Source organism: Chinchilla lanigera, unplaced genomic scaffold (genome assembly GCF_000276665.1).
Source record: "Chinchilla lanigera isolate Chin_1 unplaced genomic scaffold, ChiLan1.0 scaffold00040, whole genome shotgun sequence".
Lineage (NCBI taxonomy): Eukaryota > Metazoa > Chordata > Mammalia > Rodentia > Chinchillidae > Chinchilla > Chinchilla lanigera.
In genome coordinates, this window is record NW_004955441.1 from 13,106,959 (window position 1) to 13,131,615 (window position 24,657).

Here is a 24,657-nt window from a genome sequence, read left to right on the forward strand (position 1 = left end):
AGGAGGATCAGGACAGGGCCTGGGTAGGAAGAGGTTCAGTATACCAGGGCTCTGAGTATTTCTTAGACTGAGTCTGTGTTTCTAATCTACATACTCCCAGGATCCAACTCACAGATCAGGGTCTTAGTAATGGTCTGTTGAATGGATGCCTGGACGGACGGACGGACGGACGGATGGATGGATGGATGGATGGATGGGTGAATCAATGAGAACTTGTGGCATTTTAACATAACCAGAACCAAGGGATAAAACATCTTGGCCTTTTCAGGAAAGGTAAATAGTGTAGCATAAACAGGGTTTCTTAGTGCTTATAGTAATGAATGAGATTAGAACAAGGGACCCAGGAATGTGGCCTTAATGTTATAGGATCTTTGGCCCACTAAGAGTTCCCTTGGAGGAGGGTCCTCATCAGATATGTCCCAGGGAAGAAGGCAGGCCACAAAAGTGCAGACAGGAAGGCAGAAAGCTAGGGACAGACAATTGAGAGTCTTCACAGACCAGTCAACACACTGGGGCCCTACACAGGGCTTAGCAGTAGGGATGGCGAGTCGTAATAGGTAAATTCTCTTTAGAACTTTTATCTTCTTTTTTTTTTTTTTTTTTTCTCCGGTACCGGGAACCGAACTCATGACCTTGCGCTTGCCAGGCAGGCGCTTTTGCCGCTGAGCTAAATCCCCAGCCCCTAGAACTTTTATCTTCTAAGGGATCTGAAAAGTAGCTATTTCCCTGGTAGCTTGTTCCCCCAGTGGGAGCACTAGAAATGCAGTCTTCAGGAAGAAATAAGTGAAAGTGAGGACACTCCACTGGGACTCACTTTTCTCACCTTCCTCATGTTCCTTGTGTCAGGAGAATGCCCCATTCATGTCCCGCTGTGAGTTGATGCCAGAGTCAGAGTGTCGACAGCCTGGGGCAGTAGTTACAGATCCTGCCCAAGACAAACATTCACTTTACAATGAACAACACACCCACTAGCTTCCATGCAAGGAGGCCTGAGGTCTGTTTACAGGGCAGCTCAGTCACTCCTCCTGCTCCGGCCTTCGTGCAGTGTGCAGGATCAGCAGGACACCAGAATGGCAAACCATCCCTGGTCCGTGACAGGCAAGTGACAGCTGACAGAGCAAGGCATTGCTGCCCTTGTCAAGGGCTGGTGGGGAAATGACATGAAAGGTGGCCTCTAACATGCCTAGCGCAGTGCTCAGCCCACAGTGAACCCTGGCTTGGTCACTGTCCTCGTTGTTGGATTGTATAATAGGGCAGGAGGAACGGTCCTGAGAAGGATGATTTGAGCAGGGCCAGACTTGACCAGAATGCCCCCAATTGCCCTTGACGAGGTCATGAGACATTTTGGAGCCTCAGCTTCATCATCGTTCCAATTGGAACGGTGGTGCCTGCCTTACCCACCTGGGTAAGCTGCGTTGAGAATCTAATGAGATTATAGACGGGAATGTTGCAGGAGGCGTGAGCCTCCATTTCAGCAGGAGAGCCTGACCCTGAAACCAGAGCCCCGTTCTGAAGTCCCAGCTCTGCCGAAGGATTCTCCTCCCGCTGTACCTTTGGCTGAACTCCGGCGTCCCTCCCCGTTCTCCACACCCGGCCCTGCTCACTGGGAAGTGGCTGCCCGCCCTGGGCCACACCTGGCGTCACCAAGCCCCAACACCTGCCCCTGTGTCCCACCCCAGCTCTGACCCACTGCTGGCGTTGCCCTCCCGTGGCATGCAAAGCCTTGCCCCTTTCACCGTCTCCATTGCTGGCAAGGCAAATAGGAAGCGGAGAATCAGGGCTAAGCCTGAAAGGGATTCTACAGAAGATGTAGAATGTACCCGGAGCAGCTGTGCTCTGGAAGGGCCCCCAGGAAGGGCCCAGGGAAGGTGGAGGGGACCGTTCTGTGGTTTCCATAGCAGCCTCCAGAGACAGCCTGAGCAGAGACAGCCCTTCTGAAGGTCTTACCATGCCACGGAGTCACAGACCCCAGGAGTCCCCTCTTCCTGAGGCTGGAGGGGGCCCCTTAGCACGTAGCACCCCCTGAGCCCAGGGATTAGCAAGGACATCCAGTAAGATACACACAGCGGTACAAAAATGCTGGCTGTCTCCAGGGGCAGGCTGGATTGGGCACAGCGGTGGGCTCAGAAGAGTGCTAGAGCCCTTCCTCTTTGGCGCTTTAGTGATGCCCTAAGGAGACAGGTGGGCATGAAAAAAATAGCTAAAATTCAGTAACATGTGATGCACCTGCAAACCTTAGGAGCAGGCAGGGTCTTCGGATGTCAGAGGACAGGAGGAAGAGCTGGGAATATCTGGGAAAGCTTTCTGAAGGAGACACGTTGCGAGCATGACCTTAAAGGACAGAAACTGGTGGTGCCAGGAAGCCGTGATGAGCCGCTGTGAGTGCTGGATCTTTCAAGACTGGGGGAGGAACCAGCTTTGGGATTTGAACAGAGCAGACTTTCTGGCTCTTGAACACAGTGGATCCCATGCCTCTGACTGAACAGATATGGTGCACTAACCACTGGGCCAAGGGACCAAAAGTATTACCCAGACCCTAATAATGTCGAGCTGGCTGCGTTTTTCTCACATACTTTATCAACTCCAAAATGAGAAGTTTCCTCAACTTTGCACGTTTTCAAACTTCCACCTAAGTCTTTCTTCTTAGTCCCATGCATTTTGGGATTGCGCTAGAAGGATACTTAGCAATGGTCATACGTGCATTTAACCTAGGTGACTTTGACTGTGTACATTTGGCCAGAGGAAAAAAAGAGAGACAGGGCATTAGTAAGGCCAGTACCCACTGTCAAAGACAAAATGCACCAGACCACCAGGGAGGTAATGTAATTCTGGCTATGAGGGTGGGGAGAACGCTCATTCACGAGGTTGGCCTCGAAGAAGAGGGGGAGTGTGGGGCCTTTAAAGGGCAGGTAAATGAGGGGTGCATACTGGGGGTATGCACCTGGGGCTCATAGACCCATTTCTTGGAATACACAAGAGCACAGTGGTCCTTGATGGGTAGAACACAAAGGGGTGGGGAGACTTCTTTTCGGTAATTTCCTTCCCCAGAGCCCAGGGCTTGGATCAATTTAACACTGTCACCATTTAAGGAAGACGACGGCTCTGGTTACCTGTCCACTTGGGCGGTCAGCACACTGTGGCTAGCTGTAAAATAGGAGACTTAACTTACCCTGGCTTGTGTCTCTCTCAATCTGCTTCTTGCTCCCTTCACCCTGATGTTAGTGTCAAAATGTGCAGTTTTAGGGCCGGGAGATAGCTCAGTGGCACAGCACCTGCCTGGCAAGTGCAAGGTCCCGAGTTCAATTCCCATTACCAAAAAAAAAAAAAAAAGTGCAGTTTTTTAATGTGGCTCTAAATCCAAGTCAGGGACCTCATCTGGTGCTCAAAGGAAGCTGTTTCCCCCAAAGGACAGACTGCAGATTTTGGAGAGATGATAGTTGGTTTCCAAAAGAGTGTCTCCAAATTCACTTCTCACTGTATGTGCGGGTTTCAGCTCCTTCCCCCGGAGGTAACACTGGGCTCTGCTTCCTGGAGGAGCAGGATGGAAACGAAGATGCAGTGTTTGTGGCAGGTGTGCTGCCAGGGCCCGGTCTTTGGTGGCCCCTGATGTGCCTGTTTCCTGAACAGATCCTACAGGAGCTGGAGTACGGCCCCTCCGTGGACTGGTGGGCCCTGGGGGTGCTGATGTACGAGATGATGGCTGGGCAGCCCCCGTTTGAGGCCGACAATGAGGACGACCTGTTTGAATCCATCCTCCACGACGATGTGCTGTACCCCGTCTGGCTCAGCAAGGAGGCTGTCAGCATCCTGAAAGCTGTGAGTCACCGCCCTTACCAGGGGCTTTGTTCCCTGGGACACACACACACACACACACACACACACACACACACACACAGGCCCTCTCCTCCCTCCCTGTCCCCTACCTCTGCTTACTGTGGAGTGGGAGTTCAGGCTGAGTCCAAAAGTACCGCTCAGACTGAGGCATGGGACAGTTGCTCTTCTTGGGGAAAGGGACAGCGTGTGTGTGTGTGTGTGTGTGTGCTTCCTGCAACAGTGTCTCCCTCAGCTCAGGGGCAAATCCAACCCAACACGTGTCACCCCCTTTGCCCCTTACACTTGGGGTGGGATCCTCCTTCGCTGCCACATGGGGCCTGTCTGCAGTGGGGAAGCGTGGAAGGGAGGCTGGCGAGGACATTTCCTACCTGTGTCCATGAGAGCATCCCAGAAAAGATGTCCACTCCGGATCCACGCAGCCAGTGTTTAGTTATTTACGTATGCGCTTTACAGAGAAACTTACGTCACTGTCATAGATGCAAAGTCATCGTATGAAAGTGTTAAAAAGTCTTTAAATTGTTGTGCAGGTGTCTGGAGATACGGGTACTTTCTGTCTCTTTTGCATCATCCGTTGTTTGCCCTCTGCCTCACCCAGCCTCCCTGAGGCCCCCAGGACTTTGGAACCTCCCAGCCCTGTTCACTGGCTGGACGGATGCTTCTTCATCTCCTTTGCTGCCACTTCTCCTGCTGTCCCCTGGGTGGTTTCAAGTGCTGGCTCAGTAGCACTTCCCCAGCGAGGTCTATTCAGTCTTAACTCCTTGAAAACTCAGAGCTTGCCCTCCTCCCTGTGCCCCATTACACTGCTTCATTTATCCCTGATAGCATTTTCCTCTTCTGAGGTCCTGCGTGAATTATCTGTTACGTCTACTGCCTGGTTCTTTGCACAAGGAAGTTAGCTCCCGAGGGCAGGAACGTGGTCAGCTTGCTTCACAGAGGAACCTCCGGGGGCCGAGAGCCCGGTGTGCACAGGCACTGCTAAGGCACCTGCAGAAGCACGAAGGCACAGCTCCCAGTGAGAGCTCAGATGTGGTTAAAGGCCCCCAGGAGCCGAGAGGTGATCGGCTGTGACCTAAATGTGGGCGCAGAGTGTTCGGGATGGCCCGTACCTATCTCAGGGTGTCCACTCCTTGGGTACAGCCAACTGCTACCCTGTAGCAATGTGGACATCATCTCAGTCCTGTCTTTCAAAAGGAAGCCTGAAATCTAGACCTGTATGTAAAATCTCCTGGATGGCAAATAATTATGACCAGTTCAATCAAAAGGACTATGGGGCCAAAGCGAGCCTGTCAGGTGCCAGACGCTTAGGTGCCAGTCTTTGACCCCTGCCCTTCCTGGTCCCTTGCTAGTATAGCTCATTAGCAGCTGTATGGTCCCTAAATGAACAAATTCCAGCCACTGCCTCACTCTTCCCCAGGACTGAGCCCTGGACCCTCCACCTCCACCCCGTACCCCTCCACCCCTACGCTCTCTCCAGCCTGGCACTCTCGCCTCCTCTCAGTACCATGCTGTGCCCCTGTCAGTCAGCCCCGCAGCCTAGGGGTAGGTGTCTCAGCCAGATCCCTCCACCCTCTGTCCGGAGACCCTCACATTCACTGCACCCCCGAACTGACGTCATAGTCATCACCGTCAATCTGCTCCAAAGCTCCCAAATCACTTCCGTGCTCCTAGGTTCAGTAACGCTCCCCGCCCCCACCCTCTGCCTGCCCGGGGGACCTGCGGGCACACCCCTTGATCTCATCCTCTCCCTCCACGTTTAGTCCGTCACAGAGTCCGTCCTCCCTCCTGAAGTGTTCCCTTCTGATCGCCTCTCTCCATCTTCCTGCCGCCACCACCCCACATGAGCCGCCGCTGCATCTCCCCTGGGGAGCCACAGGATCTCCTTGTGGGGTGCCGCTGGCCTTCTTGTCGTCTTTGCACTTTGAGGATCCTCTGCCTCGTGCCCCTTGAAAACTCAGCACACATGTACACTGCGGTCAGAGAAAGACTCGTATCTTCGGTGTGGCCCAAGGTCCCGCGTGGGTCCCATCTACCACTCAGTGACCCCTCATCGGCTGGGCCTGCCACACGCACCTGTGCACCAGCCCTTCCTCGGGCCTCTGCAGCCGTCCCTGTCCCTCACTGCTCTCTGCCTGCCCCTCTGCCTGGTCCTTCTCAGACCAGCCTCCTCCCAGTGCCAGCCCCCATGGTGAGGGACACCTCTCTGCAACAGGGACCCAGGCTGCTATGTTTCTCTTGTGTCACTCACCCTGCATCAGTCACTCCCCTATCCCTGGGACAAAATACCCAACACCTGGTGGAGACCACTACGGAGTGGCTCTGAGCAGGATTTAAAGTTCATCAATCAGCTTTCTATATTTACTTCTGAGTCTGTCCCAGGTTTCGGCGACTTCCTTGGAGAGTGGTGGCTGGTGTGCCCTAAATGAACCTCCCCACCCCCCCATAGTTGAGGTCTGCATTGGTCTGTGATACTGTGATACCTCAAAGGGCAAAGCAAGGCCACAGTTGAGGATGCATGGCTCTGATTCCATTTTTATAAAATACTGCAGCTGCAGCCGTGTGGCTCCTGCTGTAAATGTCAACCTAGAGATAAAGCAGTTCTCTTAATTAGCAAAATTTACCGCATTCATTCTAACTTCTTTCATGGGCTTTTGTACCCTCCACTTCCTGGCCCCTCCAACCTGGAGAAGCCTAATAAATACCATGATCTGGAAAATTCATGGTCTTTAGTTCTTGAGAGTTCTGACCTTCCTGAATCCCCCGAAACCATACTACTTGTCTCTTTATTTCGGCCTTCACCGTAACTCATTTTAGGAGGCTGGAGGCTAGGCCAAGTCCTGATGAACACCCACTACATGAAGGAAGAGAGGCTTACTTTCGGCTCACAGTTTCCATGGGTTAAGTACATGGCTCTCTGAGTTCATCTGCCCTTTCCATGACAGAGGACTGCTGCCCAACCCGTGGCAGCCAGAGAGCAGGAAGAGAAGAGTAGAATCTGGGATAAGAATGCACCCTTCCAGGTCAGGCCCCGAGTAACCCACTTCCAACCATCCCCCACCTCCTATTAGTGCACTCAGCTCTGCACCCATCAGTGGATTAACCCGATGATGATTACAGCGCCCCATGATCCACTCACCTTCCTAAAGCCCCTCCTCCGAATCCATGAGACTTGGGGGGCATTTTAGACATAAACCATAACCCATCCCAGTCTCAGTTAATTGTTTGGGGAGCTACCGTTGCCTTTTCCACCTCCCTTACAAACACCAAAGAGCATCTCTCCTGTCTCCCACCCTCATCACAGACAGCAGTGCAGAACTGAGACTGACCTGATCCTAGGAAGGGTAGAGGGGACAGGCTCTCGGCATCCAGAGGTGGCCCTACGGCCTAACACTCTCCAATGCCCCCATGTTGCTTTCCTCCAGGAGAGCTGAGTCTTGTCTGAGAAGGGTACCCTACACCACCCAGCAGGGAGGAATGCACCTTAGGGACTGAGTCACCCAACTTTTCACACTGAATTCTTTTCTCTTAGTTCATGTATTAAGACTTCACTTACTTCATTATTTTCTTGCTTATCTGAATAGGTGATACATTCATATGTTTGTTTGTTTGTTTGTTTGTTTTGAGACAAAGTCTCTCTATGTAGTTCAGGCTGCGTTTGAACTTGCTATGTAGCCTATGCTGGCCTCAAACTCATGGGGATCATCCTGCCTCAGCCTCCAAAGTGCTGGGATTACAGAACTGTGCCACTACACTTAGCTCACGTGGTCTTTAAAAGAGGAAACCCTATAAAAAGGGATACATCAGAAAGCTTTCTGTCCTACCCTTGGTTTTATCTGCCTGCTTCCTGAACTCTCAAGCCCGTGGGTGACTCTGTTTTATCAATTTTTTAATATATTCTTCTAGGACTTCTTTAGGTATATATGAGCAATACAGATATGGATTGTTATTTTTACAAATTTAGAAGGGTCTACGTATACCTTGTTTACTCTGGATGGGGGATCTCAACAGACAGGTGCCCCTTTGTTCTGCCTGTCCTTCTGCTTTGCAGCTGTGATGGGGGCAGGTGCCACACAGGCCACCAAAAGGCTCCTAAGTGATGGTCAGAGGTGGAGACAGGAACTTGCTCCTGCTCCATTTCCCAGGGCCCCATCTGGCACCCAGGAGCAGCCTGTAGCAGCTGAGGAGCTAGGGAGCCATGTCTGCTGCGCTGGCCACTGCCTGGGCTCTGCCACCAGCTCAGCTACCTTCCTGTGGTTCTCTGTGGACCCAGCAGCGGAGCCTTCTCATTCCTCATTTCTTATAACCCAGGGCCGCAGTTCTTCACTGGGGAGATTTTGCCTCTTCCCCCCATAGACGCACTCATTCAGCAATGTCTCCAGATGTTTTCATTGACACAGCTTGGCACCAGGGAGCGTTATTACTAGCATGCAAAGGGTAGAAGCCAAGAAGGTTGCCAAATAGCCCCCAATGCACAGGACAATTCCCACAGCCAAGTATGTGGTCCAAATGTCAGTGGCACTGAGATTGAGAAATCTTGATCCGCAAAGAATCAGAAGTCAGAGGTCATGCTGTGTTAGCTGGTTAGTGTCTGTGAGAAGACCTGGCAGCTCAGAAGAGGTTCCCCAAGATGTTCCTCCCTACCCAATACACCCTGCCCCTCCCACCCCTGAAGAGGGAGGCAGGAAGAGCTGAGGAAGTGAGCAGGAGCCTTCTCCTCCCTCGGCCTTGGGACACCCCACTTCCTCATATTGTCTCTTGATTCTAGAGCCAGAGCAGGTTTTCTGTGGCTCTGGCTATGAGCTGTCCCTCAGGGCTGCTGCCTGTGTGAAGGTGACACTGAACTCTAGAGAAGACTGTTGACATTGTAGAATTTTATGGTGCGCAACCTCTGCAGCAGTAAGTGGCCATCCTGCCGCCTGTTCTTCATGTCGCCTTCAGGCCCAGGACCACCCTCCCACCCAGTCATTACAGTTTACTGAGTGCAAGGCAAGAGGCAGACACGCAGCTGGGTGCTGGGCAGATTGGACTGAGTTCAGAATCATAGTGCTCCCCAAGGAAAAGAGATATTCAGGTAAATTACTGTTTATATGAGCATAAAGTCCAGGCTATCAACAGAGGAGAGGGCCTGGGGGCGCTTCACACAGGAGGCAGCATTGTGACTGGTTCTTAGAGAACCCTAGGGCCTGGAGAGGGGCATTCAGCCCAAGGGATTGAAGTAGCAGAGGCTCAGAGAAATAGACAAGGTTCCCACTGCAAAGGTCCTACGAGGCAGACAGGAAAATGTGTGCTATGGGCTGTCAAGGTGTTGGGGCAGCGGTGACCTCTCTGATGGAAAGATTAGGAAAAGGAAAGGCTTTGCTCCCATTCTAAGCTGAGTCCCCCAGGGCCCCGTCCCCTTGCCTCCTCCCCTAACATCTAGCTCTTGCCCTTGTGCTCTGCTGTCCAGCACATCCGGTCAGGGAGGGCAAGAGGCTCCCCCTGCCCCAGAAGATCTCCCTTGCTTATGAATCCTAAAACTCAACCATTATAGATTTATTCCTTTGGAGTGTTTTTTGTCCTGCCTAGTTTCTTTGTATGGTACAGGTGTGCGGCTTTCACCCTGTGAAATGTACCACTTTGTGGTGAACGGACACACACATATGCACACACGTGCACAATACATACACATACACACATGTGTATGCATGCACAACATGCGCACACCTGTATCCTGAATGGCTGTCGGAAACACTCCCACCTAGGAGCATTTCAGTTGAAGTTATATTGCTATCAGTGCAAGTGACATTGAGCAGCAAGACTGCCCCATTTAATGAACTCCCCTGGGTATATGGGGGTCACAAGACACCACCAAAAAGTGCAAGCATACCAGTGCGATTTTAAACAGTGAGGAAGGGCCAGGTCCAGGAAGAGGAGAGGGACAGGAGGTACGTTTGGCTGTTTACCTGCCCATGCAGTCTTTCCTCAGCCCGGTGGACTTGCCCTCTCACTGTAAATGAGTTTGTAAGATTGTGAGAGCCTTAGAATCTGAGGGGATCCGAGAGTTAGTGAGAGCCTGACATCCTAATCTCAGCTTGATACCATGCTAGCTGTGTGATGGTGGCCCGGTTAATTAACCTCTCTCTGCCTCAAGTACCTCCCTTGTGAAACAGCGCTGATCGGATGAAGATGCAATCAGGGAATACCTCTGCTGAGGTTAGAATGGTGGCCGGCACGCACTGCACCTAGGTAAACGTTCACGAGTCCCCTGAGAAATAGGGCTCCCACAGTGCAAAAGCAGGCCTGGGTGGAGGGTGACTGGCCCCGCTGCCAAACTGACTTTCCCTCTGTCCCATGTGGGTGATTCTGTGCTGTGTCCTCATCCTGTAGTTCATGACCAAGAACCCGCACAAGCGCCTGGGCTGCGTGGCCGCGCAGAATGGCGAGGATGCCATCAAGCAGCACCCCTTTTTCAAGGAGATCGACTGGGTGCTCCTGGAGCAGAAGAAGATCAAGCCTCCCTTCAAGCCGAGAATTGTAAGTCAAGCCCCAAGCCCCTTCTGCCCATCCGGTCAGGCGGCCACTCGCTTCTCACTGCATGTGCCCCGGAGGCAGGGCATGTTTCACAGTGACACAAGCCAGAGGTGGCGAAGACGCCGCCATGGCCGGTCTCTTCGGCCTAAGTCTTGACTAAAAACATGTAACCTGTGGCAGTAGCCAGAGAGACGTCTTGTATGGCCACAGAAAAGAACCTCTTCCTCTGGTCCAGGTTTACTCCCTCCTTTGGATCAAACCGTTCCAAGTGGTGCTAGCCTGCCCCAGCTGCGGGACAAGAAGGTTTCTTTATAGACAAATGGGACTGTTTTAAAGGAGCCCAGTGGAAGGAAAGTGGCTCATTTTGTGGTCATTATGTGGCACTAGTGTGGAGCATGAAGTCAAGGCATTTTCACTGTCCAGTGGGAGTACATGGGAGTCTCACCTGGAAGAGGCCACTTGCTGGGGCCCTTTTAGAGCCCCCTCTGGTCTCGGTCAGACGCAGGCTTGTGGGGTTCCTGTCATCAGCAAGGGGGAAATGGGTATCTGCAGTTCAGAAGTTGGGGAAGATCTTGTCTCAGAAAGCAAAGACCACTTCTTAGCAGTGGCCCTCTGCTGGAGTGGGAAGGCCTGGCAGTGCACTTCCGGTGAGGAGGCAGTGGGTGCAGGGGGACCTTGATTCTTAATTTTGTAGTGAGGCTCCAGTGAGGCCCTCAGTCATCCAAATGGAGAACGTTGGAAGCCAGCTGGCCAGCTCCTGGAGCTGAGTGGGGCCTATGACGTAAGAGGTTATTGGCCAGGAGCCTAGAGCTACGAGGCTGGGGTCCCAGGCAGGGAAGCCTCAGGATCATCCAGTCACCTCAGCTACCTGCATTCTGTCAGAGGAGAGCGCTCCGTACTTCCGAGTACAGAGAAGGCGCTCTGTGGATCTGCAGAAAAGAATCCTGTTGTACTCGAGGAGCCATTGTCGGTAGTGCTGCAGTTCTCAGAAGTGTTCCATGAGGGTGACCCTAAGCTGACGGGCACAGTGAGCTTGGCATAGGGGCCAAGCCTCGGTCTCAATCCTGTCATCAGTCTTTGTGTGTGTCCTCCTTTGTTTGCATGGCTTTTGCAGGGAAGCACACAGCTTGAACAGGCTAGAACTAGATTCATCTCTCTCTGGTAACCTCTCCCGCACCCTGACCTAGCCACAACCCCGGGGCCCCTGTGTGCCAAGCCCGTGCTGTGGGTTTGGTGGGCCGGGAAAATTTTGGGTGCCAGCTCCTCGGGCGGACTCTTCCCGCACTGCCACAGGGCCCCCTGCATGTGCCATCCTGCCTGATAGCTGGGGCCTCCACAGGTGGTCATGAAGGGCGAGATTAACCGAGCCCGCAGCAGAATGGGAGAGTCGTTCACCAGAGGCCTAGCAGAAAAAGAAGAAAAACTAAAGGCTCAGCTCTGAAGATGAATTTATATTAGATTTAATCCAAGTTAATCAACCCCAAGAACAGTGGGCAGTAGACACAAGTAAAGAGTTCAGGCCCGAACAACAGAAACTCAGGAAGACATCAGAAGCTGAGCAGGTGTCAGCGCCCGTCTATAAAATGCCTTGAACTTCCTCTGGAGTCTGGGTCGACACAACCATTTTAAGCAGGCTGAGGGAGCACCAGGTTCAGCTGAGCCACATGGGGGTGGAGAAGCAACCCCACTTGTTGGGTGTGGAGTGGAAAGGTCTGGAATGCGGGCCACCAGGGTGTGAGAGGAAGCGGTGGCTGTGCCATAGTCTGAAGAGAGGCCCTTGGAGGGAAGGAGAGAGGAAAGGGCTCTATCCATAGAGTCCCAAGGCCATTTTAATGTAGGGACTTACAGAGACAAGTCTTTCCCTGAGTGTAGCAGATGACAAGAACTTGACCACCAGAGGCCTCTTCTGGATGTTCTTGCTCAATCCTAGTGGAGACGCAGCTCTGGGATTCAGGCAGCCCTGAGATATTGCTGTCCCAAACCTTTCCCAAGGCCCCAGCAGTCCCAGGAGTTCCTCATGGAGACTTCCGGCCTTTCCAGTGAGACACATGCGCAGTGAGGGCACAGACCGCCAAGGAGGCACACATGGTGCCCAGCCCCTCCTCAGTGAGGGGACGGAGGGCAGGACTGTGAGGGGCAGGCGTGTGGGGTCTGTGGTCATTAGGCCTGGGCAGCACTTGACACAGGAGAGGCCAAGAGTGAGGAGAGAACCAAGAGGAGGCCCACACCTCACCCAGCCACCAGTGTGCAGGCCCACACCGCCGGGAAGCTTCTTCCTGCTGGCCCTGGCCCCTCGCAGTGCTGCTCCTATGGGCAGGGATCTGAGGAGCCCCTGGGAGCCAGCAGGAGGAAGTACTTCCCTGGGCAGGAGTCCAAGAGCACAAGCCGCTAGGACTTTCTGAAAGGGTGGCAAAGGGAAAGGACCTGTCCCATCCAGATGCTCCCAACAGTGAGTTCCTAAAGAGCCCTCACCATTACCGGGGAAACCGCCTTCCTGTGTGCCAGCTCTGCACCCAAGACCCCAGGTTATCCTCAGGACCGGGGTATGAGGGACTCCAAGGAGGGGGCATTATTAGACTTGTGTGATTTCAGCCAGGAGCAGAAAGTTAGACCTCTGGCGGCAGAATGCATGAGGCATTGTGCCGGGGCTGTCTCTGGTCACACTCGGCTGACCTCCATGGGTTCTCGCAGAGCACTCAGGTACAGGCCCTCAGAGCCTGGTTCAGTTTCCTTCTGTACCTGATCACATGTCTGTCCCCAGGACCTGAGCTTTCTCTCAAGAGAAAATCCAAGTTAGAAAAAGAGGATAGCTTGTAGCTACTTAGCTGTCAGGAGTAAGTCCTAAGTGCAAGGCTCTTTCTTGAAAGAAGGAGCTGGCATCAACCTACATCACCTGTAGGCTAGAGTTGGGCAAAAACAGATATGAAGTTGATTTAAACTACTCAGTGACTTGGAAAGCCCAGCAGGGCCAGTGTGAAAACTCACAGCAAGTTTTTACAAGCCTCCCTCCACCAACTCAGGGGGCCCAGGGTGTATGCCCAGCTCAGAGGACACGTCTGTGCTCCGTAAGCAGGTGTAACTTAGTGCAGGCAGAGTGGACTGCCACCTACAAGAGGTCATGGGGAGACACTGGGGAGTGGGGTAGAACCCCGCAGAAGCCATCCTTCTGCTCCTAGGACGGGAGCTCCACCTCAAGCCTGGCTTTCCGTGGGCTGAAGGTGTCATAGAACTTGAGTCCACATCTGTTGCCTTCCTAGGAGAGCTGGGGAGGAAAGGGCTTTGACAGAGGGAGAAAGGGAAGCTGGCTCAAAGCCTGGCCCTGGGAAAGAGCAGCCAGGGACTCTGTGAGGTTCTGGGATCCTGGGCCTCAGGGACAGATTCACATCAAAGGAAAGAGAGTGAAAGAAGGGAAAGACCGAGCCTATGAGCAGACATCAGTAACCTGCAGTTGGAGGTGGTTGCAAGGAGATGTCAGGCATGTGTTTAAAGAAGCCAGGAAGGCAGGTGCACAAATGCCCCTCATCTGAAGACGGAGCATCCCCAGGGTGATGCAGTCAAGGACCGCAGCCTGGGAGGCAACTCCAGCTCTCCTCTGTCTGGGGCGAGCCCCCAAGCCATGCTCCCGTGACCTCATACCAGGATGCCACTGCCCCAGAAACCTACTCAGTAGGTATCGCCTGGCTGCTCAGCTAGCTGTAGTCTGAGTCACCTGGTAGGGGGATATCCTGTCAGTCTGACTCAGGAAGGAATTGGCTTTAACAGGTAGCTTATTCGGTGTTAGAAGGAGGCAGAGTGGTCATACCAGCCAGTCTCAGACTGGAGAAAGGCCTAGTCGCAGCAGGATGTTTTTCCAGAGGCCCTGGCCCTGCCCTCCCACCACACAGATGCACACGGACTCTGCCCTCTCCCTGGTTGTCATCCCCACCGGGCTGAGGATGTGTGAGGAGAGCAGCTCCCACGCCTGCCTCCCATCCCCTCTGCAGGAAGCCCCTGCCCCTCTGAAGACAGGGGAGGTTGTCCAGGTTTCAGGCTAGAATTTGGCCTTGGGCCGTGTTCCATCATATCTCAGCTAACTGCTGTCCCTTTGGGCTTTTGCCTTCCTGAGGAGTTTGCTAAGCTGAGATTTCTGCTTCCCTGGTGCACAAACCTCCCTCTGTAACTCCTGCCCTTGTTTCCCCCTGGGTTTCCTGCCTTCAGGTTGTCACTTTTTGTCCTAACCTCACCCAGGACACTTCCCAGCGGCCTCTGCTTCAGTATGGAGATTTCCCTCTCATTTGTCCTCCACGCTCCTGGCCAGCCTCTGCCCACCCACACACTGAACTGATTTTGTGCAAGCAATATGCCGTTGATAGCAGACAAGGCTTTATGCCAGCGTTTACTCAAATCAGTGTTCTGAGGGTGTCTGGCATCAGAGCAAGGGTGCACAGAGGGGGACGTTGATGGCATCACCCAGCAGTGAGGGGTAGGTGAGTAGGAAAGCCAGCCAGGCTAGTGCCAAAGCCTTTGATACCAGAAAAAAAATGTCCACACGTGGAATCCACATGTGTATCTGCTGGGGATTTTCTTCCAGGATGGTGACGTTATCTACTCACCAGTAACAGTAGCACCCTTAGCTCCTGTGCTGCTGGTGGGCTTACCTTCTTTTGGGACGATCAGGACAGAGTGACATGTTTGGTTGAAGGGATCATCTGACCTTGCAGATCTTGGGGATATTCTGCTCGCTCCTGGCTTCCCTCTCGGATACCCATTCCTTGCCCCCAGAGCATAGACCGTGAGACGATGGCTCCCAGGGCCTCACCATTGGAGTGGGGGTCACCAGTGTAGGAGGGCGAGCTCTGCCTCCCCAGAAACCAAGCTCTCCTCAGTGAGCACCAAAAGCCATGAGGGAAATGCTGGCTGAGTAAACTTCTCTTGTGTACGTGTTCTCTCTTTTCAAGTTTGCTTCAGTGTGAATGTCCCTCTTTAAGGTAAGGCCTCCAGAGTGGGGAGTCTCTCCAGGTAGGTGAGCCCACAGGCCCGGTGACATAGAAGCCCCTTCCAACCTCATGATCGTCTCATCCAGCCATCCATGCTGCATGGCAGGACCCTGAGGGAGGCCCCTCCTGCATGCTCCTGCATGACCGGGCTGTGCTGAGAGAAAACCTGGGAAGTGGGCTTGTGCCCCTCATACCCTCACTTACTGAGTGGCCCCAGCAGGAGCCCAGCAGAGCCGGCAGCCCCTTCCCTGAAGCCAGCCCAGCCGTCCAGGGACCGTGAGAGCATGAGGCCAGAGGACCATTAGATGTCATTCTCATCTTCCATCCTGCTGGAGCAGGAGCAGGACTCACCAAGGACGCCCCCTGGACTGCGTCCATGCCGTGGTGCAAGGCCTCATGCCCCTAGAGGCCACAGGCTCCCTCACAGAGTTAGGGCTCTCGCCCAGGGCTGGGAAGTTCCAAAAGCCTGACTTCAGTAGTTGGCTTAGGTGGTGGCGTGGCCCAGAGGACGGGGACTGGCTTTGACTGCAGGGAGACCTGGGTTGGAATAAGACTGCTCTCTCAGAAGAGCCATGTGACCCTGAGGATTCACCTCTGACCTGGACCTCTGGCCTCCTTACCTGTGAAACGGGCTGAGAATACTTCCCTCACGGAGCTATAAACAGGGTGAATAACACACCTGAGAAGGATGCTTTGTGCCCTGTGCCCTCTTAGGGAACTGTAGAACCCTTCTCACCCTTGGCTACCTCCTCCTGAGCCTGTGCAAGCCTCTTCCTCTGGCCCCAGTACTCTAAGACCCAGAGCTCAGGATCCCAACAGCGGTGTGATGTTTAGAGGCGGGGCTTTAGCATCCAACTCAGGCAGGTTCTGGTGTGCCCTGTGGATTCTCGCAACGGGCAGCACAGTGCCTGTGTACGCTGAGCACTTGGGATCACGAGGAGGACCGCCAGAGACTGAGGCTGGGGTAGTCTGAGATGGACCACGCTCCTGCTCCAGAGGGCTGGGGGACAAGCATCTAGATGAGGAGGTGGCACATCCAGTTGGGTGAGAAGAAAGCCACGGGGAGACCAAGAAGAAACACAACTGAGAATTCCACAGAGAGCCTGCTTGTCCTAATCCTCCCAGACCACCGGGCTGAGCTGGGGGAATACCTAGAAAAAGGAGGCACAGCAAGAGGCCAGCTCACCCCAAATGCCCAGTTCCAGCCTTTTCCCGCTTGAGATCGTGTCCCAAGTTTCCCCACAGGATCAGGGGCCCCGTTTCTTCTACAGATTGCTCACCACCTTTACTTTCCCTGCATTCCTCCTCAGCGGTGTTTTTGCTGAACTGGCTGTGGTCCCCAGGGAGATGCCGCACCCGTGCAGTAGGTTCCAATATCCCACTAAACTGAGCAGCTATGCTAGGGCATCTTGGACTCTGCACAAGAGATTCTGCCATCTAAGAATTGTTTGATAGCAGGAGTATTCCTGTGGCCTGGGTGCAGACCCACCACTATACCACGTTAGTCCCTCCCTCACCCCAATTTCTACTCCAGGGACAGTCTGGCCCTGGCTGGACTGGCCTGGCTTAGTTGAGCATCTCTATGTATGCTCCTTAGTTTTTCTTTATGACTGAATGGCCGTTAGGTTGGGCTCTACCTTCGTGGGTTCATCGAAGTAGCGTTTATTGAACATCTCCCTGACCAGCCGGTGCTTGAAGTAACACACAAAGCCTATCTGGGAGCCGCTCGGTAGGGTGTGTGTGATGGAAGAAACAAAAGCGAGAGAAAGAAAGAGGGCTTCCTAGAGGGACTGGATCCGCAGAGGAAAACTGGAAGGGTTAGGAAGAGAAAAGAACATGGAGAAAGACATCCATAGGCCATTTCTAGTCAGTTTATTGAAATATACTTGGTGCTTTCTTGGCAGCCCTGAAAGGGAAGGTTGGCAAAAGCAGGGATAGAACCCCCTGCCAACACCTAATGGCACCACCTTAGGAAGCTTAAGGAGTGGGAGAAAACTCTGTAGTGTGAAGTACTCAGGGATAATGGGCAATAGGGGGAATTCCAGAACTTCACTTACACAGATGCTTACAGATGCTTAGAAGTTTTGAGCCTTGCCTCTCACAGTTGGGGACAGGGTGAGAGATACCATGAAGGCCTCACAAAACAGGCTAAGAGTGAGGGCCTCTAGGGTCCCAGGAGGCTTGTCAAGCCACTCCTCAGCCTTGGACTTGCAGGAGATCTCGTTCAAGTGTGGCCACATTGCTGGAGGAGCAGTGCCCTCCTGCAGTCTCACGGAGAGGGCAAAAGGACGGTCCTGCACCCAGGAGTGCAGGCTGTGTACATGGAGGCTGGTTCGGGTGCATCTGAGTAGGAGAAGGAATCCGCACCTTCCCCAAGAAGGAGCTCCATCCTCCAGTCCCCAAATCGTAAAGCCTGCACTGCTCTTTGAAGAATACAGATGCATTCTACACACTGACAGGGTCCCCGGGCCCACATCCACCTCCAAGGCTGAGACTTCAAATATCCAGGGCCTATCTGTCAAGGCAGAAAGAAGGTCCAGGAAATCCAGCTTTGCATTTATGGGGGTTGGTGCCCTGTTTGTTTCCCTTGTTTGTTCGCGGAGGGATGGTAGTAGAATCAGATTTAGACTAAACATTCAAGTATTTTTCTAGAATTCTGGGATTTGACAAATACACATTAGGCTTGTGAAAGTCCATCAAGGTTCCACATGGACCCCTGTCTCTTCAAAGTGAAATGGCCTGGCTACATAAACATAGGTTACCTTTCCTCCATGTTTTTCTAGCTACTCTTTTCTGGGGCCTGCTCCTCTTTAAAAGAGGTTTTTCCTAGAGCACAGAGCATGGATGTCAGTGAAATATTTCAGGTGTGTGAGCCCAGCTGGGTATGGAAGAGGGTTAAGAGTGACTGAGCTGGTGAGATATGAAATCAGTTTGCCCTCAGCAGGGGATGGAAAGATAAGCCCTGCAGAGGGGGCTTTATCAGGTGAGATGACTTAGAAAATAAACCAGACCTGGGGACTTTGACCAGCATCTCTGCTAGTGTTCACCAGCAACAGGATTTGCAGTCTTCCTAGGATGCATGACAGACTTGGGCCATAGGTCCCTGGGATGTGTAGGTATTCCACCAGATGATTCAGAATATAGTCACCCCACAATAGAGGACTCCAGAATTATGTACCAACCCTGTAAAGTAAAGGAGGAAAACGAGAGAGGTGGGTGCTAGGCCCTGCTGTTATTGTCTGTACTGCCCAAGCCACAGGAGCTCCTACTCCCTTTCTATAAAATGAATTATTTAAGTAATCCTTAAGGTTTCCTGCAACCCCTACCCTTCCACGTAAACATGCTTTATGACAGCAGGGATATATGGGTTTTTTAAATCAATTTTAGTGCAACAAGATTTATACAGGCTACCATATACCCATTTAAAATATATAATTGTTTTGTTTTATTTGTTTTGTTGACAGTACTGGGGAGTAAACCCAGGGCTTTTTACATGCTAGTAGGTGTTTGTACCACTGAGCTGCACCCTCAGCCCCTAACATGTATCAGTGTATCCCTCCACCCCCCAGGCACTGAATAAAAGAACCTCTCGATCCTCCCCAAGTTCCCTGGTCCCCTAAGCCCCAGGTAGTCTTCATCTACTTTCTGTCACCAATGATTAGATTTGGGTTTTTTTTTTGTGGAGTTTCACATAAATGGAGCAACATAGCATGTATTTTGATGTGTCTGGCCTCTTTCACTCAGCATCATGTTTTTGAGAAGTGAGACTTTACAATCACGTACTAAAAAAGTTCAATCACACACTCAGAAAATTCTTTCACATACTAAAGTAGAGAGAACTGCCTACTAAATCCCCATGTGCTTATCACTCAGGGTCAACAGTTAGCACCGTGTGTTTGCTCTATCAAGGGGGGAGGGCTCACCTGCCTTGTTTGCACGTGTCCCCAGCACTGGGTACTCTTCCCGGCAGACAGCAGGTGTTAATCCATATTTGTGAATAGATGAATTCAGTAGTTCTACAACATTTGTCTTGAGAGCATTTCCCACATCCCTCTCGAAATTCTCTTCTCTCCTTTTATGGTCCCCGACTGATTCCAGTCTATGCCTGGAAATTTGGGGCGACTAGATCCTGTATTAGGAAACCTGAAAGCACTGTTGAATGGTGAAAGAAGGTGGGTGACCTCATCTTGATGCAAGAGGCTCATATTTGAATGTTTGCAATTCCTGTTCCAAAGCCAGCAGGCAACACAATAATAAATCCTAGGCCAAGAGAACTGATCTCTATCTAGAACATTTTCATAAATAAAGCAAGGGGGTAGATTGGCTAGTGGAAGAACATGACCTTTGTTAGGACCATCCTGGAAATGTCTCTTTGGGTACCAAAAATATCCCTGGAACAGCTAGACCCCAACAGCTGTTAACAATGACACTACTTGAAAAGTAGATTCTAAGTGAAGAGGGATTGCCCCAGTAGAAGCAGAGTGAGGGCAGGGTGGCCACCGTGTGCCTGCCTGCTTCCAGCTGGAGATTCAGGCTCCCCATGCACCCCACCTGGATCCTGCTACTGCAAGTCCTAGTGCTCAGCAAGATCAGGCCCCAGGCAAGCCCCAGCAGGCAGGCAGGCAGGGGTTGCTTTCTCCTCCTGCAACTATTTCTGGATACCCAGGCCGTGTTTTCTACATCATGCTTGGTCTCTGGACCCCCTGAGACCTATTTGTCCTATTTCAGGGTTCACTAAGTATAGGCTGTGAAATCATTTTAATGAAATCACTAATGAGTCAGGTGCAGGGGAAAAAAATGAAGGAAGCATAGGATAGGTGAGGAGAGAGTAGGGCAGGGGTGGAGAGGAGGTAATGGGATGGGATAGGGTATCAGAGCAGAATCCAGAACTCTTCACAGGTAGGAAAGTAGAACTTCCTGAGTTTTCTTGGGGCACTGGCATGAGTTGATGTGCACTAGCTCATGTATAAAATATATGTCTTACTTTCGGTCATAATGCAGCATTTCTAAGGGTGATGCCGCTGCTTACACCCCTAATGTCCAAGAAATGACCAAAAAAGGCCTAATGGCGGCCTTGTGAACTGTGGGGAGTGTGGAGCCAGAACACAACTGTTTGTTTCTAATGTAGCCTCACCGCTGGCAGCAACCACTGAACTTAAAGCCTGTGCCAGGCGGAGTGCTTCATACCTGCATGTAGATGGCGGCACCGATGCCTCCCAGCAGCTCGTGGTGGGCGGCAGGATGGCACATGCCAGGGAACCCAGCCTCTGGGTCAGAAAAGCTGAACCCGAGTCCCGACTCTGCCTCCTCCTGGCAAAGGCAAGCTGTTTAACACCTTGGAGCCCGGTTCCCATCTTCCCAACAATGGGGACGTGCTGGCACTGGCCCGCCCTTAGGGTGGGTGTGGGATACGTGAGTCAGGCGTCCAGGCACTTGGTGCAGCGCTAGCACCTGGCCGGGTCTCCAGCTGGGAACTTTGCTGTGTTTTCCACGTGAAAAAACAGGCTGTCCCTGGCATATTACAGGGTGGGAACCCGAGGTGGATGCCACGTGGAGCTCATCTAGGGGAGAAGACAGGCACTAGCCGAGACATCATTTAGCCCCAGTTTCAAGATGTGCCAGGAAAGAAGAGCATGGGGATAAGGGAGGTCAAGGTGTAGGCGGGGACCTCAGTTCCCAGGAGAAGAATTTCCCTTCCCACGCAGCTGCCCCAGACCCTTGTCTCAAGGCAAGTTTCGAAGCTCCTTTGCAGCACTGAGGAGGAGAATGAACCCACTCTGGCTCTCATTTCTGCTCTTGGAGGGTGTTGGGCTCAGCTGCATAGAGAAAATCTAGTGCTCTCTGCCAGACTGTAGGGATGGAGCCAGTCAACTAAAGGGGCGCTTGCAGGGCCATGCTGGGCTGGGCTCTACGAGTGACAGAAGCTGCCGCTTGTCAAGGGCGCCTGCCTTGCCAGGTTGCCAGAACTCAGGGGCCACCTAGACCATAAGTGGGTCCAGACTGGATCGTATTAGTGTGTACTGTATCAACAGGCTGAGTACTATTAGTGTGTACCAACAATGTGGACTCTTCCATGATTATGGGGCCCCAGATGACCCTTAGCTGGATTTTATGCTTTGTATTTTTGTTAGTAAACTTTATAGTCAACTGGTTGGAACCAGAATGTGTCTATATGTGGCCCTGGGCTAGGCTGGGAAGGACTGGGCTCCACCCTTCAGAACCACTCAGAATGTTGTATTCACCAAGGAGAATGGGGGAAAGATGGCCTGGAGCTAAGACGTTTGGTTTACTTGCATGTAAAACAAATCTCTCGTGAGTTGGGTTGTGGTGTGCACACCTGTAATCCCAGGTACTCAGGAGCCTAAGGCAAGAAGGTCACAAGTTCAAGCTCAGCCTGTGCAACTTAGTGAGAACCTGTCTCCAAGTAAACTTTTAAAAGGGCCAAAAGCCAGTGGTAGAGCGCTTGCCTAGCATGTGCAAGGCCTGAGTTCCATCACTGGTCCTGGGTGAGAAAACACACCCTCTGCAGAGAGCCTGTAGGTACTCAGACTACACTGGGGACCTTGTAGTCAATTTGCTATGGGACCTGAGGGGATACTCCTTGCCAGGGACCCCTGCAGTGCAGGGGGCTTAAGTAAAAGGACACCTTTCAGATTCTAGAAAAACTTCTCAGGGATTTCTCCTGTATGTGGGTTCCTTCGAGAGGATTTTATACCACAGAAAGTCAGCATTTCTATGAGGGGAAATGTGTACATTGGTGTTTTGCAGTTTTGTTTTGTTTTGTGGTGCTAGGAGTCAAACCAGGATCTCAAGTGTGCAAGGCAAGCACTCTGCCACTGAGCACATCCCCAGCCCTGAATCTATAGTTGTTAGTTTAAAATCTTAGAATCTGTAAGTAAACTTTCTCCCCAAGAAAACCCAAATGTGTCCACATACACAACTTACTTGTACTGTATTACACAATGTTTGTGGAACCTCAGAGGCCCTCCTCAAGGGGGGGAGTCAACAAACTGCAGCCAAATGCACCCTCTACCTGTTTTAGTGCAATCCACCATTTCTTTTAATGGTTAAAGAATGCTACATGACACACGAAAATCATATGAACTTCTAAGGCCAATGTCCATAGTGTTGTTGGGACCCCACTGGTGGTAGTGATATGGGAGCAGGACAGGGGTGGGAATTCCAGGTTAAGAAAGCTCTCAGTTCTTCACTTTTGCTTGAAATGATTGCACCATAGGATGTACAGTTAGAAGCAGGCTTGAGCATCACCTTGAAAAGCTCCTCACTAGACCCACGCAGAGGAGGACCATGTTTCCTGCTTCTGTGGGAGTCGGAGGCACCCAGGAGTTGGGAGTTGGTTTTTTTTTTCCAGTACCGGGAATCAAACTCATGACCTCACGATTGCCAGGCAAGTGCTGTGCCACTGAGCTAAATCCCCAGCCACTATGTGTGTTGGTTCTTCATTCCTTCTGGAGGCTCCCAAGAGTGCACCGCTTCCTAAATGACCCTTCAGGGATTACCAGGCACAAATATTGGAACACCTATTTCGCAGCAGTCTGCCCTCCCGTAGCTAGTTCACAGAGAGTGGTAGCTAGCTGAACTCCTTTGATCAGTGAAATCTCTTTAGAGTGCAGTGGAGGAAATAGGTGTGAGCGAATAACTAAACACAGAGTTGGCTGTTATCTTGTCTTTTTCCAAGATAACTCTTCAGATGGAATTTGTAAAAATACATTTTTTTATAGTTTAGCAAACAATAGCAAGTGGGGAGGGAAAGAGGAGAAATGGTTGAAGTCTAGCCAACAGCTGCCCTGGCAGATTTCAGCTATAGTTTACTTGTTTAGAATGGCTGGTAGTCTGCGAGAATATGGTCCATTATAAGAAATATAGATACAGACTGCCCACCCTGGGAGTGAAGTAGCCCCTACTCCCAAGCAGTCTAGAGAGAAACCACCAGATTGTCAGGGAGGGTATGCAAGGATTTGTGTGGCTCCTCTCTGCCAACCGGCCACTGGGCGCCTCCCCTTCAGACCAGCGATTGGCTGAGAACTACCTTGAAGCTAATCATTTGTCCTTAAAAAGCAAATGGGTCTTTATTCTCTTTTCCCCTAAGAAGTACAAGTAAGTTCACAAACTGGAGGATTGTGTGACCCATTCAGCTAAGAGAACAATTTTTTTAAAAGCCAAATTGGCAACATTTGAAAATCAGGAGATTTAATGTGAAAATGCAACTAGGGGCATTTCTGGGTCTGTGTCCCGGACAGGCAGTGTCAGCTGGGGAGACACATGTACCCCAGCTCGCCTAGCTCCGTGGCTCCAATTGCCCCAGCCTCCCCAGTGCTCAGACACACAGCTGACTGCAGAGAAAAGGAGATGCATGATAAAAGTTAAACCCATCTTCTTCCAGTCTTCCTTGTTTTTCTTATCCTGCCTTATTCCGGAAAGTATAAAGATGGCCCACCAGGATATACCAAGTACATATTATGAGTGTCCTGTCACTGAAAAAAGGAAGAAAGAAAGAGACACAGGGCTGAAAGAACATTATTTTGGGGGGCCACACATAAGGCTCTTTTCTTTGAGCAAAGACTGGTTAGTTCTAGATTTATTTTTTTTTAATTTATTTGTTATTACTATTTTTTTTTAATGTATGTGGTGCAGGGGATTGAACCTAGGACCTCGTGCATGCAAGGCAAGAGCTCTACCACTGAGCCACATTCCCAGCTCCTAGTTCTAGACTTAATGGACACGGGAAAGGAAAGCACACAGGTTGCCCAGGTGAAACAAAGACTATTCTGTGAACAAAGACCAAATAGAAATCACCCTAAAGCAACGCTCTGTGGTACACCCTGCAGTTGTCATCCATAATAAGGAAGAAGCACAGGTAATTGGCTCTATGCCATGTCCCGTCCTCACCACTTGAATGTATTATTTAATTCATATAACAAATATATAATATGCCCATTTAATGGATGCGAAAATGGGGACATGAAGAGACTAACTTTCCCAAGGCCAGAAGGATTAATAATTGGAGAATAAGGAATGGAATCCACACTGTAGGACTATTAACATGTAGGTCAAACCACTTAGCTACACTACATCTCAAAGAGTGACATTTAAAGAAACCAGCAAGCTGTCAGATGTCCCCTTTTACAAAGACCCACATAAAATAAGGAAGGAAGTAGTAAAACTGAGAAGGAATGCCAATATAGAATATGAACTTGAAAGAAAACTAAATCTAGAACAACTTTAGGCTCTTACACAGGCTTTTAGACATGAAAAAGTCCTTCTGAAAATGGTAAGAAAAAAGAAGAAAGATCCTCCACGCCCCTGCACAAACTCCACT

At 51.4% G+C, this 24,657-nt stretch overlaps 1 protein-coding gene across 3 annotated transcripts in view; it reads left to right on the plus strand.

Annotated features, from left to right (window-relative positions):
• Prkce (protein kinase C, epsilon) overlaps positions 1–24,657 on the plus strand; it is a 499,694-nt gene that overhangs the window by 464,256 nt on the left and 10,781 nt on the right. For 2 of the 3 annotated variants that reach the window (XM_013517553.1, XM_005390971.2), the window contains 2 exons: positions 3,628–3,816; positions 10,198–10,344. In XM_013517553.1, coding sequence (XP_013373007.1) covers positions 3,628–3,816; positions 10,198–10,344 — 336 coding nt within the window. Of the gene's footprint in view, positions 1–3,627; positions 3,817–10,197; positions 10,345–15,278; positions 15,309–24,657 lie in introns of all 3 variants that reach the window. The other variant, XM_013517554.1, reaches the window with a different exon arrangement.